A 12,832-nucleotide genomic window follows, 5' to 3' on the forward strand; every position below is an offset into this window, starting at 1 on the left:
TAATACTGATAAGTAAAAAATACATAAAATAATAGGCCGTCTTTAATTACACAGGTCCACTGGACTACAACCCGCCTCTCCGTTCCTCCCGCCAAGACATCCGAGGCTCAATACAGTTCTTCCACGGCGACTACCAAAACGGCTCCCAAACGGAGGACCGACAAAAAGTCGAACGACAAAACTCACAGCCACAGAACACAGATAACGAACCTTATTTCCCAATTCGACGGCAGTTGAGCAGTGATACTATTACTTTAAGAGAAAGACAGGAGAGCTTCGGCTTTCAGTGCAAAGGGGGAGGAGACGGCGGGTTCTTCCTCAACGACCGAGACTCCACAGATGGTGACGTCACCAAAACTAGCTTCGCAGACCTCAACAAAATCAGGAGTAACGGTGACCAGACAGGTTTGTTGTTTGCGCCGCGCAAAACCTATGGGAGAACATTCTTGTTACTGCATTTTAGAAGCTTCGCGCCCGCGCATGATAACAAGTCTGTTCGCCCATCTCAGCCTGACTTCGCTTCCGCGGCACTATCCAAACTTCGGCCATTTAACGCTTTGTATGTTCGCCTTTGATTGCGCTTGAGTTTAACGGCACACTGTATTCGGCATCTAACAATAAATTTGCACTTATTTAGTTTACAGTCTGTCGTTAAAGGACCACATATTCCCATATTCCAAATTCAAAATTTGTGTAGACTGTAGTAGAGATGGTACAGGCTGGTTAGAATATGAAGTACGTCACAGTTGTCGGTTGTTGCGCAGGTCAGTCGGAGCCGGAGCGGCGCAAGAGCACGTCGTTCGCGACGCCGCCCGCCAACACCACCACGTGGCAACAACAGTTCATGCAGCAAGAAAGTCATCCCAGTTAGTAGCGTTCTTGTACAAAACCGACGACTTTGAAAATTACAAACAACATATCCAAATAATTTAATTTTTTGGTAAATAAGGGCCTAATGTTTGTGTATTCGACTCCCGCACGGGGACTGCTAAAATGAACCCGTTCTGTACTCTTCGTATTATTGATATATCTATATGTACGGAAGCAGTTCTTAGTCTAGACGTCAAGAATCAAAAGTTCATAATAACCATCCCAAAGTCATCATCATCACATATAAGCCGAATTATGTGCCCAAGCGAAGTTTCTCCCCTCCAAATATTTCTCATTCCTCATCTTTTCTTTCCACATTTCAGACGGCGAGGACATAACCGACGAAACATCGACGCAAAGCGGGGGCCAAATGGCTGCTCAACTGAACAATATACGACTCAAGCTGGAAGAGAAGCGCCGACGCATAGAGCAAGAGAAACGACGCATGGAAATGGCCGTCAATAGGCAGAGACAACAGTTAGGACAACAGGCCTTCTTACAGGCTGTTACTAGGGTGAGTAGGGGAGTGTTAAGTGGTGGGGGGTGACGTTATCGAATTCTCAATAGTGGTGTATGGTGTCGATATTTGCAATGGGTAAATATCGATATTGATTTTGTGTCAAAAATGTCGAGCTTAATCCATATTTTTGTGTTATGTTCTTGTAAATAAAGTCAAATTACATTTCAGTTATATACCGAAATTTGTGCCGGAAAAGTATATGTTGAGAATTCGATGCTCGTGTGGTTGATATTTTTGTAGCATAAAGGGCAAGTGGCGTTATTTTTTGTCCTGTCTACGCCATTTGTAAGTCATTTGAGTTGAGAAGGGTTGTGAATGTGTGAGTAATTTGGTAGATAGAACTGAAATGGATATCTTGGTTATGAAGAAGCGTTTGATTCTGTCGATAGATGCAGTTATCGATAAAATAATACAACAGAATCAAAGTGCCCATTCAGTTTGACGTGAAAGTTATCTAGTTAAAAAAATAAGTAGCTGGACATCTAATGTTCAATAATAAGTCGATTAACTAAACAACGTAACTAATAAAAGTAGTGAATAATATAGTTCGATAACTCCAAACTTTTGTTATTTAAATGTTTCTGTTTAACAGACTACACACACTTATAAGAACACATTTTACAAAATGTATTTTTTGACAATATTTATGTAAAATGCGTTCGGATACAGCACAATGTTGACTAACATTATGTTCCTCTCTCAATTTGTTTTCTAATATTTCCGACGGATATATAAATTATAATTTTCTTTCTATTTCATTAGGATACATTATTGCAATACCAGTTGGCCAACTTGGTGAGTGGCCGGTTCAATACTGAGCCCTTTCCATTTAGTTTAGACCTTTTAATATAAATACTTTTTTCGTTGATTTTATTATCACTTCGTTACCATATTACTTTGTCGTTATTTTGTACAGATTTTAGTTCGGTACACGCTTACACGGCTTATTCGATACATAACATTCAACCATTTAAATTTTCAATTTATTAAAGTACTCTCGTGTATAAATTTGATTTTAATTCATTTAAAAATCGCATTATCAATTTGTAATTTTTATAATAAACGCTTTAAATACGGTAGCTTCTGCAAAGCCTAGAAACGTCTATGATAGAGGCAGCTTTTTTCTAAGATCATTATTATATCGAAATCATGAATATTTTGCTGCGCCATCACATCTTTCTAGTAATATTTAGTACAACAGAAATTATTTAAAGGTAATATAAAGATTCCTATTCATCGTGTCAAAAGTCCCAGTCCACTTCACGGTACATTTGACTCACGTTGTGTTAGCACATTAATTTGTAGGAGAAACCCATAATTTACACTTATTTGTAAGCATGTCTCCGTTGGTTGGTGTATATCCCTTTCCAAATCATTGGTGTATGTACCCAAACTTCATTATGTTTACCAGAAAACTCTGTCTTATATTGGAATATTCAAACGCCACTGCTACTACGATATTCTCCCAAAAGTTTGTCTGTACAAACTCGTCGCGTCGCGGATTCCTTCTGCCCTATTCCAACTCATTTCGAATCGTCATCTTTTACCATGCCCTTATCAATCCAAAATAACTGAAAACTTCTTTCACAATGTAATGTCACACAGTATTCCAGAAAAAACATACTATATAAACGTATTTTTTTCGTCAATTTATATGTTGGAACTTTTAAAATAGCATACATACATGCTATATTTCTATTCATGTATATTCCATTTATATGCTGTCCACAACTGCTCTTTCCTCATCCTATTTTCTCCAATCTCTCAATATTTCCAACACCCCACAAGTGGCGTTTGAATATTCCCCTTCCCTCCCGATATACCCCAACCACGCGCATGCGGCATGGGTGAGTATGACGGTGTGGGATGCACGCGCGTGTTGCAGGGCAAGGGCGCGCGGACGCCGCCGCACGACGCCGCCAAGCCCGACGTGTCGACCACGCAGGTAAGGGATAGGCTGCTGCAACGATTGGTTCAATAGTGTGTGTGTATTGTGAGGTGGGTTGTCGATATGGAAGGTATAAGAGTAAATTAAATATTTTTCAAATTTGACTCTGTCTTGAAAATTTAGACTGAAAATTATCCGGTACGATTTCGGTAACAATGTCCATGTTCGGCGGAGACTAGATAGGTACAGGCAATATTACAAAATTATTTTAGCAGGCTTAAGTATAAATTAATGGCCCGTTGGTATGGTAATCTGAGACCTAAAGAGTAACTTTAAGTTCTTTCCAAGAACAAGGGGTATGTAGCTTTGTCCAGAAAATTGTTATTAATCCTGCTGATGCTGACTTGAACTTAATCTCGGAGATTTTGTGTCGCTCATAGAACAGAGAATTATGTTGTTACAGCCTTTTTATCGTCCCACTGCTGGGCACAGGCCTCCTCTCACATGGAGAAGGATTGAGCATTAATCACCACGCTTGCTCAATGCGGGTTGGTGATTTCAGACTTTATAGTCCAGGTTTCCTCAAGATGTTTTCCTTCACCTTTTTATCAGCCATTGGTGTCTAAGTATACTTAGAAAGTACATACAAACTTGGAAAAGTTGCATTGGTACTTGCCTGACCCTGGAATCGAACCCACACCCTCATACTCGCAAGGTTGGTTCTTTACCCACTAGGCCACCACGACTTATGTAATTTTGAATTATGTAATCCAAGGAAATTCATTATGTGTGCTAACATATGCAGCGCAGATGAATATCTCATTTACTCCTGTTATTTACATATCGACAACATTATCTCGCAATACTCGCACGACACCTGTAGGTACACATTTTAGCTTTTGTGTTTATTAGTCTGGGTTGTAATGGTGGGGATATAGATTTGTGTTCAGTAATGTTTGTATGTGTGATTGTTATCTGCTTATAATGATTACACTTGGGGTATCTACTGTTTCTTAAATAAGTTAATATGTAATACTCAGATATTATAAGAAGTCGTATAGACCAATATCAAAACTCGTTGCATCAGTCAGTATTGATTTAAGATTGTAATTTAACTGGTAAAGGGAAAGCAACACAAATAATTCACAAATGAATAATATCAATTGGCATGAAGTTTGTGATTAAATTGCATGCAAATTCTTCGACAAAGTAAAGAACAAAATTCAGTTTTGAAAAAACTTACTTATGGAGAAGAAATGAGAAATGAAATTTTTCAAATCTAATTAGCCGCTTAATTAATTAAAAACGTCTATGATTAACTCCCTGTATGTTCATAAAAATCTGATCGTGTATAGGAAATGGTGGTGGAGCCACCAAGTCAGCGGGATTCAGTGGACACAGCCGTCTTAGAACAGTACCAGCAATCTATTGCCAAGTAAGTACATAATAATTAAAAAGAATTCACGTTTTGCAACGTTCAGTCATTAAGACAGTAGATTGAAGGCATGTTTCATCACCTGTAGAATTGAACTGCCATGTAAATCCACCAGTAGGTATCGATTCAAAATTGAAAATCGATTTTCGAAGATTAACATAGAAATATCGCATCATTATAATATCATTATGTTCATACCATCATTCATAATCAGCATATATTGGCTTAAAATCCAATACGATGTGACCGCACGTCACTTACAGAATGAACTCCAGCCTGCAGGACATACAGAGCGACATCGCGCGGCTCGCCAGCCAACAAACACAGCTGCAGCAACAACAACAACAGCAGCATCACCAACAACAACAACAGCAGCAGGCTAAACAAATGTTCCAACAACCCCAGCTACAGCAACAGTTGCAACAACAACTTCAACAGCTACAACAGCCGATGCAACAACAGATGCAGCCCCAACAACAACCGCAGTCGCCTTACCAACAACAACAACAGTATCAACCAAACATTCCACAATTGGTGAGTTGTTTCGTACTAGTGTTACGGTATTGCCTTTTGAGTGTGGTTTGTGTTTGAAATGGGAAGTTTGACTAATACCTGATTTCATATATAATCAATTTTCTAGGTACATATTCTCATCAAACTTCGATTTTCATTCACATAGCTTCGTGTGTACCCTTAAAGAGTTAATAATCTCAGCCAAATACATAATTGATAAATGTTTGAAACGTGTTTGAAATAATAAAACTATAAAATCTTCATATTTAATAAAACAAAAGAACAGCACAGCTAACTTAATTAACTGCGTGGAAATAAACTGAGTTTTAATTTGTAATTAATTGATAGTTTCAGCGCTTCATTCCACTATATGTAATCACACACTCACAAGCATTATACATACTATTGAGGTTACGTTTCACAATTCTCAGCAGCAAGAAATAAGCAAAATTTTTGACATGCTGGTTCAAAATTGTGTTCTTAACTCTGCTACAGACAGTATGCAAATGAGACAGCAATATTAAAAAAATCGTTCACATTTGAACTTTATTGAATTGGCATAAAATAAACAACTGACTATTCAATTCACATTAGTGAGAATTGTGAATGTTACCTCAATCCAACACATCGCTGACTCGCGCCTAACATTGCAGCACAGCCAATTCAGCTCACAGCACAATGTGTCCCGGCCCGGGCTCGCCAGCTTCGGCTCCACGCCGCACATTCCGCGCGAATTCCAACACCAACAACTGCAGCAGCAGCAACAACAACAGTTTTACAACTACGACCAACAACAACAACAGCAACAGCCGCAGTATCAATACAATCAGTATAGGGATATTGAGGAGTATGGGAGGCAACAGTTTTATCTTCACGATGCTGCGCCACCGCCGCGCCGCACGTGGGCGCAGCATGCGCAACAACAGCAGCAGCAGCATCAACAACAACACGACAATGAGTTGCGGGGGTGGCAGGTCGGTTGCACGTACATATCATGTAGATAGAGATAAATTGACTGAAGATAAAAATACTGTGATTTAAAAATTAACAACAGATTTATCCCTTAATTATTTAGATCATAAACAGTTTACTTATAAAAGTCTCGAAATTGTAATTTTTGTATAAATTATTTAAAGAGTCAGGGTGCAAGCTTATAGCAAAATCTTCACACTGCACCAAGGTGTGGGTTGCCTACGAATAGAAGTACCAATCAAAACCAATAGATTAATTTTATTCGTCATCTCACTGTTCTCTTATACATTTCCAGCTGCATCAACAGCATCAACAAAATCACCAACAGCACCAACAGTTCGGTCCTTCAACGCCGGAGCCCGCGCAACGGACGTGGAAGTCCCCATCACCACAGCCGCCGCCCGAACGGAACTGGCAACCTCAAGGTTTCGTACTGCACGACCGGACCAACACACAACCGCAGCCCTTCCAGGTGCATTACAACAACGACCGGTACCAGAACGGTACTGAGAACATTCGAGAACCGCAAAACCATTTAAGCTACACTGTGATAAATTCAAACCAGTACGTGTCTCAGTCGCCGCCGCTGGCTGCCAGCCCGCAGCGCCGCGCTAAGACTCCGCAGAGGCAGGGCTCCTTACCCGAGGTCGCACGGAGACCCGAACCTGTCAGCTTGCAGCAGCTGCAGGCACCTGCGCATACGCCCTCACAAAACCAGCCACCAGACGATATGGAGCCTCAGAACATCTCATTCATCGGCAACGCTGAAGACGACGCTCTACGGCAAGGCATCAACAGACTGAACATTTCTTCAGGCACGCGGACCTACCGCATCCCCTCCCCCACTCGGCCCTCCCTCAGCAGGAACTCCTTCCAGCAGCTGGAGCAGGAGGAGGCGGAACACAACGAGAAAGGGTTCTACATTTCGTTCGATAACGACCAGCCGAAGCGGCCGAAGCCTCCTTTGCGGGCGAAACGGGGTTCGCCGAAGAAGGAGCGGTCGACTGAGATTAGTCCGGAACGATCTCCCGAGAACACGTGGAACGAGCGGCTCGGGCAGCCGCGGGAGGAGGAGTTCGTGGTGCACAGGAGCTCGGCGCTGGAGCAGGCCCGGGCTGGGGACGTTTCCGAGCGAAGAGAAACGCCTCCGCGAGACCGGCCGCAGCGCCCCAGCAACGCGGAACCCGCCGCCTTGCTTATCGGCGAGTTGAATCCTGACCCGGTGAGTCCACCTTTATATTAACTAAAATGGTATTTTTAACAGAAGCCTATATTTCATGTATTTCAAACTGTGAAATTGAATTACAAAACATACTTGTTACAGTTCGTTTTTTCTACCTTTTAGAAAACATAGGCAGCCGTTCGTAGAATCTTTGGGGACCAATTTTTACGTAAAAGGTGTACCTAGGCTTGTTCAAAAACGCTTTTCAAAGCGATAAAAAACATGTAAGAAAGTGTTCTAACAAGACCTCACTCTGTTTCCAGAACTCAGCCGAAGAAATGGAACGCAAAAAGGAGCGGATAATGCTCCTCTCCCTGCAGCGACGGCAGCGGGCGGACGAGGCGCGGGCGCGGGCGGACGCCGCCGCCGCCGCGCGGAAGGCGCGCGAGGAGGCGGCGCAGGAGCTGAAGGCGGCGCGGAAGGAGGAGCAGGCGCGGCGGAGAGAGATCATACTCCACCAGTATAAGCTTAAGAAGGCCATTGAGGAGGCTGAGAGAGAGGTATGTAGAGAAAAAAGTAGGCTGTTTCATATTGCAGGTTTGGTGATGGTGATTTCTTCTGTTTTCATAAACACGTAAGTATACGAAGGAATATGAGTGAATGTTTATAAAATTTTGATCAGTTTTAATCGACTTTAAGAAAAGGAGGAAGTTCACAAGCTGTCTGTTTTTTTAATCAACTCAAAAAGGTTCTATTTATATTCCATCACTTCAAAATATGACTTTAAATTTGAACCATATACATACTATAAGAAATTGTTTTTATCGTTCACCAAAAAATTCCAGGGCAAACATCTAGACAAAACGGAGTTCCTGGAGAACCTAAACCGCGGCGGCACCGTCACCCCCGCGCCCACCCCCACCGCCGCCGCCCGCCTGCGCAGCAAGCCCGCGCAGCCCCGGGCCCGGCCCAAGACCATACACGTGGACAGCACTGCCTTACATGCTGCCGAGGCCATGCTGCCCGCGAAACAACCTTCTGTTACTAATCTTACAGGTATGTGATATGTGTGAAAAGGTGTTTTTTTGTTGGTTAAATTCTGCCTCCTAAGGCCTGGGCCTAAGCGTCGTCAGTGCGGTTTTTAAGTGACGAACAAAATTGTAACTTATTAATATATGACACTAAAATTGATTGTTGTAACATTGTAATTCGTACACTAGAATGTAGACTTTATTTACATATATGTAGTTTTATTCGTCGCTTAAAAATAGCAGTGCCTTGTCCCCTACAAGGGAACAGGTATATCTTCTTATACAGGCCTGAACATCTACCTAGTTTGCTCTACTAAGCTGATTGGCGATATTTTTTTTATAATAGGGTTGTTTCCAATTTTCGGAAATCTATTTAGATAGCTTCTAAATAATTTTAAGATCACCCTCTCTTTCAGTTTGCGTCTCAAATCTTTTTATTTTTTATGTATTACATTTTTTTCTATTTTTCTTAAAACATTGCTCAGAAGACGCTAGATCACGTGACTGTGACGTCACTGCTCACTGTTCATTCATTTACATCAAAGTACATCTGACGAGAAAAAACTATCATACTAACTAATTGATTTCTTAATTTTAATCATGTATTTTTATAAAATAGCTTCTAAAACTATAATATTTTATACATGTAAATTATTTTTATACATTTAGCACAAAAATAAAATAACTCAAATGTTTTGAGTTGTTTACGCGGTAAAATGAAACGGTGCAAAGAAACGTAAAGTTTGTGTTTATTTTTTATATTGAGGTTATGTTTGTGTCAGCGTTCGAAAAGATTTGATGCTGTTTCAAAAAACTTAAATTAAATGAATACCTACAAGGTTTGTGTTGTGCGAGACTGTGGAAATACGAATATTAGTGCTCCAAATAAACTGTTCATCCACGTTCCGCTGAATAAAAATCTTGGTTATTGGCAAAGAATTGAGCGACCATATAAGAGTCTACTCTTGGCAGATTGGAACTATCAGCTTTCATAAATCCTTTCTCCATAATTCTTTATCAGTTGTATCACTTAAATGCAATTAACACACAGATCTTCACAGAAGCAAATAAACAAAACATTAATTCTGAGGTTCTTTCGGGTTATATATCTGTCACTGTCAAATATAGTAGCCGGCATATAACTTGGCAAGGATTTGGGACCTTTAATAAGTGTGAGCTCGCTCATAGTGCACTAAATTATACAAAAAAGTGGTCCCTGTTATTGCTTGTGCATTATTCTATGGTTATTGACATCATTTATTGGCGATTATGTCTGCTTGAAAAAAATAGGACCTGTTTTCATCTCACGATTCTTGCCAAGTTACGTGCCGGGAACTATACTTTATTGTCAAATATAGAAAGGATGACGTCATCGGTCTCTTCTCGTCGTTTTTAATGGCGTGACGTTATAGGTTCTAAATTAAAATTTCATAAATTAATTAAAAAATATATGGTCAGTTATAAATAATATAATATAGCTTATCGTGTTTCTAGTTTTGTGAACTTTCGGTGCATTTATTTATTTTTGACTAAATGAATACTAGGAAACAACCCTATTCAACAATGATAACGTATGACAAAACTTTTTTAAATTAGATTCGGCCTTTTTCGGCGCAAATTTGCACTGCTTTCACAATGCCTAGAACAAACACGCGATGCGTTTGATTTTTTTTTTGTGTTACAATTTACACTATACATGAAATAAAAGGCCTGAGCCTAGACTGGTCTGGGTTCGATTCCCAATACGGACAAAAATTGAACATTTTCAATTTTTGGATACTTATTTACCAATTTAAAAATACTGAACTGAACACAAGTTTTTCCTTTTGCCTAATTCCATAACGTTTTGAAGCCGCACTAAATGTCAGCTTTATACCTTTTTCCCAATATTAATTTGCCGACCGGCATGCCGCCACTTTTTATGTTTACAAACCAGATGTGTTATGCTGAATGTTTCCATCACGTAAATTCTATGAAAGTTGTATTTGCTGCTGTCTCAGGGTATTTTTTACCGTTGAAAATATGTTGTAAATCAAAATTATTGTAATCAAATACACGATTTGATTTTTGCTTTATTATTTTTTTAAAAAGCAATGACAGCTGGTGACAAGGCTTTGTACTAACACTAATAAATTAAAACAAATCCAGGACAGCTTTAAAGGGGTCAAAAGAGCCATAGAGCAGACTTAAGTAAACCAAAATCCAGAGGATAGCTTTAACGGGGCCAAAAAAGCCGTAGAGTTGACTTAACTACAATATGTTGCCTAAGATACAACGTCCTTGTAACATTACATATACCAAAAAGGGCGAATGGGATCATGAACCTAATTAGTAGATACAACGTTCAACTATTTAAATTAAGATGTTACATAGCGGGCCTGCTGTAAGATATTTCTTAAGAAATAAGCAGTGCCATTACACTTCATTATTTTCTTTCTGTAAATAAATAATTAAAGTGCGAAACACTCAGCATGCTTGTGGTCGCTTGACGTTGTGTTGTGTGTAGCGGGCGGCACGATGCGACGTGACTACTACCGCGGCTCGCAGGACTCGCTCGCCGAACGCGCTGGCCTCTACCGAGGTGAGATCTCTGTGATTTGTAGACATGTAGTAGGGACTTGCTGGGTTAACCGAATTTATTTTGAATGCAGAATTTGAATGTCCCTACATTGAATAAGGGGTTGAGGTTGATAATAATGAAGATAAGAAGACTAGATGAGTCTTGACACAGAATTTGATTGTAATATTATTCAAAACGTAATGTTTGATAACGTTGTACTGTTCGGTTATCCCAACAAGCAATTTTGGAGCGCTTAACGCTTTTATTATTAAGCTTTATTTTAATTTTTGATGCATGACTATTAATGTGACCTTTTAATTTCTCACCACACACCATTTACTACAAAACATGAATCAATTACAATTGTACCTTATGCTATAGTCATACGGTTCATATTCCAGAGTCTACGATTTCGAACACATGTCAATCAAAATTATACCTTATGCTATAGTCATATGGTTCGTTTTCCAGCGTCTCCAATAGAAGTACATACATTATTTACTTCAAACATGGATTGATCAAAATTGTACCTTATTTTAAAGCCATATGGTTCATATTCCAGAGTCTCCAGTAGAAGAGCGTGGCGGTATGTCTCCGGGCAGCGCGTCGAGCGGGCCGCTCGGGCGGCGCGGCTCGTGCAAGACGTCGCGAGGTGAGTACTGCCTCGAGCCGGCTCGCTTACACTAACACTGCGCGGACGCTTCGCTGGCCCCGAACGTTTACGAATGACGACCGAACTGATGTTCTAATTTTGAATTGTTTTGGTTGTTATTTGTAAATGGTGCTACATTTTGTATTTTACATGATTTGTTGTGATATTGAATAAAGTCACTAAAGAACATTCAATAAAATTTTGCTCGATATTGGGACAAATCATGAATTTTCCATCAATGTTAGTTGTGTTCGAGACATGAAAATTTATCCTGATTGAATTGATATAATTCATATGACAGAATATAAACTTTCATGTCTGCTAGCTACAAGCTGTTTCTGTAATCCTTTAAGTTGTATCACAAACAGCTATCCCCTTTTATTCCGCTTGAATTACAATGAACTCCCAACTATGAGGTGACGACTCGACCAGATTTCCATAGTGTGTATGAAGGCGCTTCTTACGATTTTGGTTTTAGTAGAACGCTTCGTTTCAATTATTTATATTTATAAATCGATTTATTTTATATGTGTATGATTTCAGCATCGCATAGATTATAGACACCACTCCAATCTGCAAAATTTATGCTTCATACCTTTTTTGGCCATTTTATACGTAGTTGCAATTTGAATTTGAGTGGTTTACAATATTTTCATGAAAGCTTTTTTTCCAAATTTTCGATACGCCCTAGACCTTCCGCGCATTTACTAAATTGGTTCCCGAATATGTAAATACAGAAGTGATGTGATACAATTTTTATTATCGCGGCATAGCGTTGATTTTGTTTGCGATGTTGTGTCGAGCCGAGGCTGGCTTGTGTGATGCATGCTTGCGGCACGGCCGCGGTACGAATGCTGCATACATAACCGAATGGAGTTCGCATTGCATGAACTTGCCAGATGACATCTATAGGAAACATTTCAGAGCGCGTGAATGAGGAACCACAGTCTTCACGTGGAAGGTCTAAATATACCAGTTACCAGAGTAACTTTAAGGCGGGACGGAAGTCAAGCTCTCTTATGAATTTGTGCGGTAAGAGCATTTGTGAACACGAGATAAAGGCTTGACTCACGTTGGTACGGACGGTTATATATTGGTGCCGTCGCTTGTGGTGCGTTGGGTTACTTTCTGTTGCTCCGCGGCCGGCGTCGCTAGCTCTGTGGGGTTGGTATTCTGTGTCTGCTGTGTGTGATGTGACGTTCATGCAACTAAATTTAATCATTGACATT

The 12,832-nt window shown here is 40.1% G+C and overlaps 1 protein-coding gene across 18 annotated transcripts in view; it reads left to right on the forward strand.

The window, feature by feature from the left end:
- Nucleotides 1–12,832, forward strand: part of LOC124646104 (patronin) — a 55,652-nt gene that overhangs the window by 38,008 nt on the left and 4,812 nt on the right. For 4 of the 18 annotated variants that reach the window (XM_047186161.1, XM_047186158.1, XM_047186169.1 and 1 more), the window contains 13 exons: nucleotides 55–405; nucleotides 765–866; nucleotides 1,194–1,384; nucleotides 3,276–3,335; nucleotides 4,634–4,713; nucleotides 4,977–5,247; nucleotides 5,880–6,200; nucleotides 6,494–7,420; nucleotides 7,684–7,920; nucleotides 8,206–8,416; nucleotides 10,898–10,972; nucleotides 11,514–11,603; nucleotides 12,516–12,635. In XM_047186161.1, coding sequence (XP_047042117.1) covers nucleotides 55–405; nucleotides 765–866; nucleotides 1,194–1,384; nucleotides 3,276–3,335; nucleotides 4,634–4,713; nucleotides 4,977–5,247; nucleotides 5,880–6,200; nucleotides 6,494–7,420; nucleotides 7,684–7,920; nucleotides 8,206–8,416; nucleotides 10,898–10,972; nucleotides 11,514–11,603; nucleotides 12,516–12,635 — 3,036 coding nt within the window. The remainder of the gene's footprint in view (nucleotides 1–54; nucleotides 406–764; nucleotides 867–1,193; nucleotides 1,385–3,275; nucleotides 3,336–4,633; nucleotides 4,714–4,976; nucleotides 5,248–5,879; nucleotides 6,201–6,493; nucleotides 7,421–7,683; nucleotides 7,921–8,205; nucleotides 8,417–10,897; nucleotides 10,973–11,513; nucleotides 11,604–12,515; nucleotides 12,636–12,832) is intronic. The other 14 variants (XM_047186159.1, XM_047186170.1, XM_047186168.1 and 11 more) reach the window with 10 other exon arrangements.

The sequence above is a fragment of the Helicoverpa zea genome, chromosome 3 (genome assembly GCF_022581195.2).
Source record: "Helicoverpa zea isolate HzStark_Cry1AcR chromosome 3, ilHelZeax1.1, whole genome shotgun sequence".
NCBI classification, from domain to species: domain Eukaryota; kingdom Metazoa; phylum Arthropoda; class Insecta; order Lepidoptera; family Noctuidae; genus Helicoverpa; species Helicoverpa zea.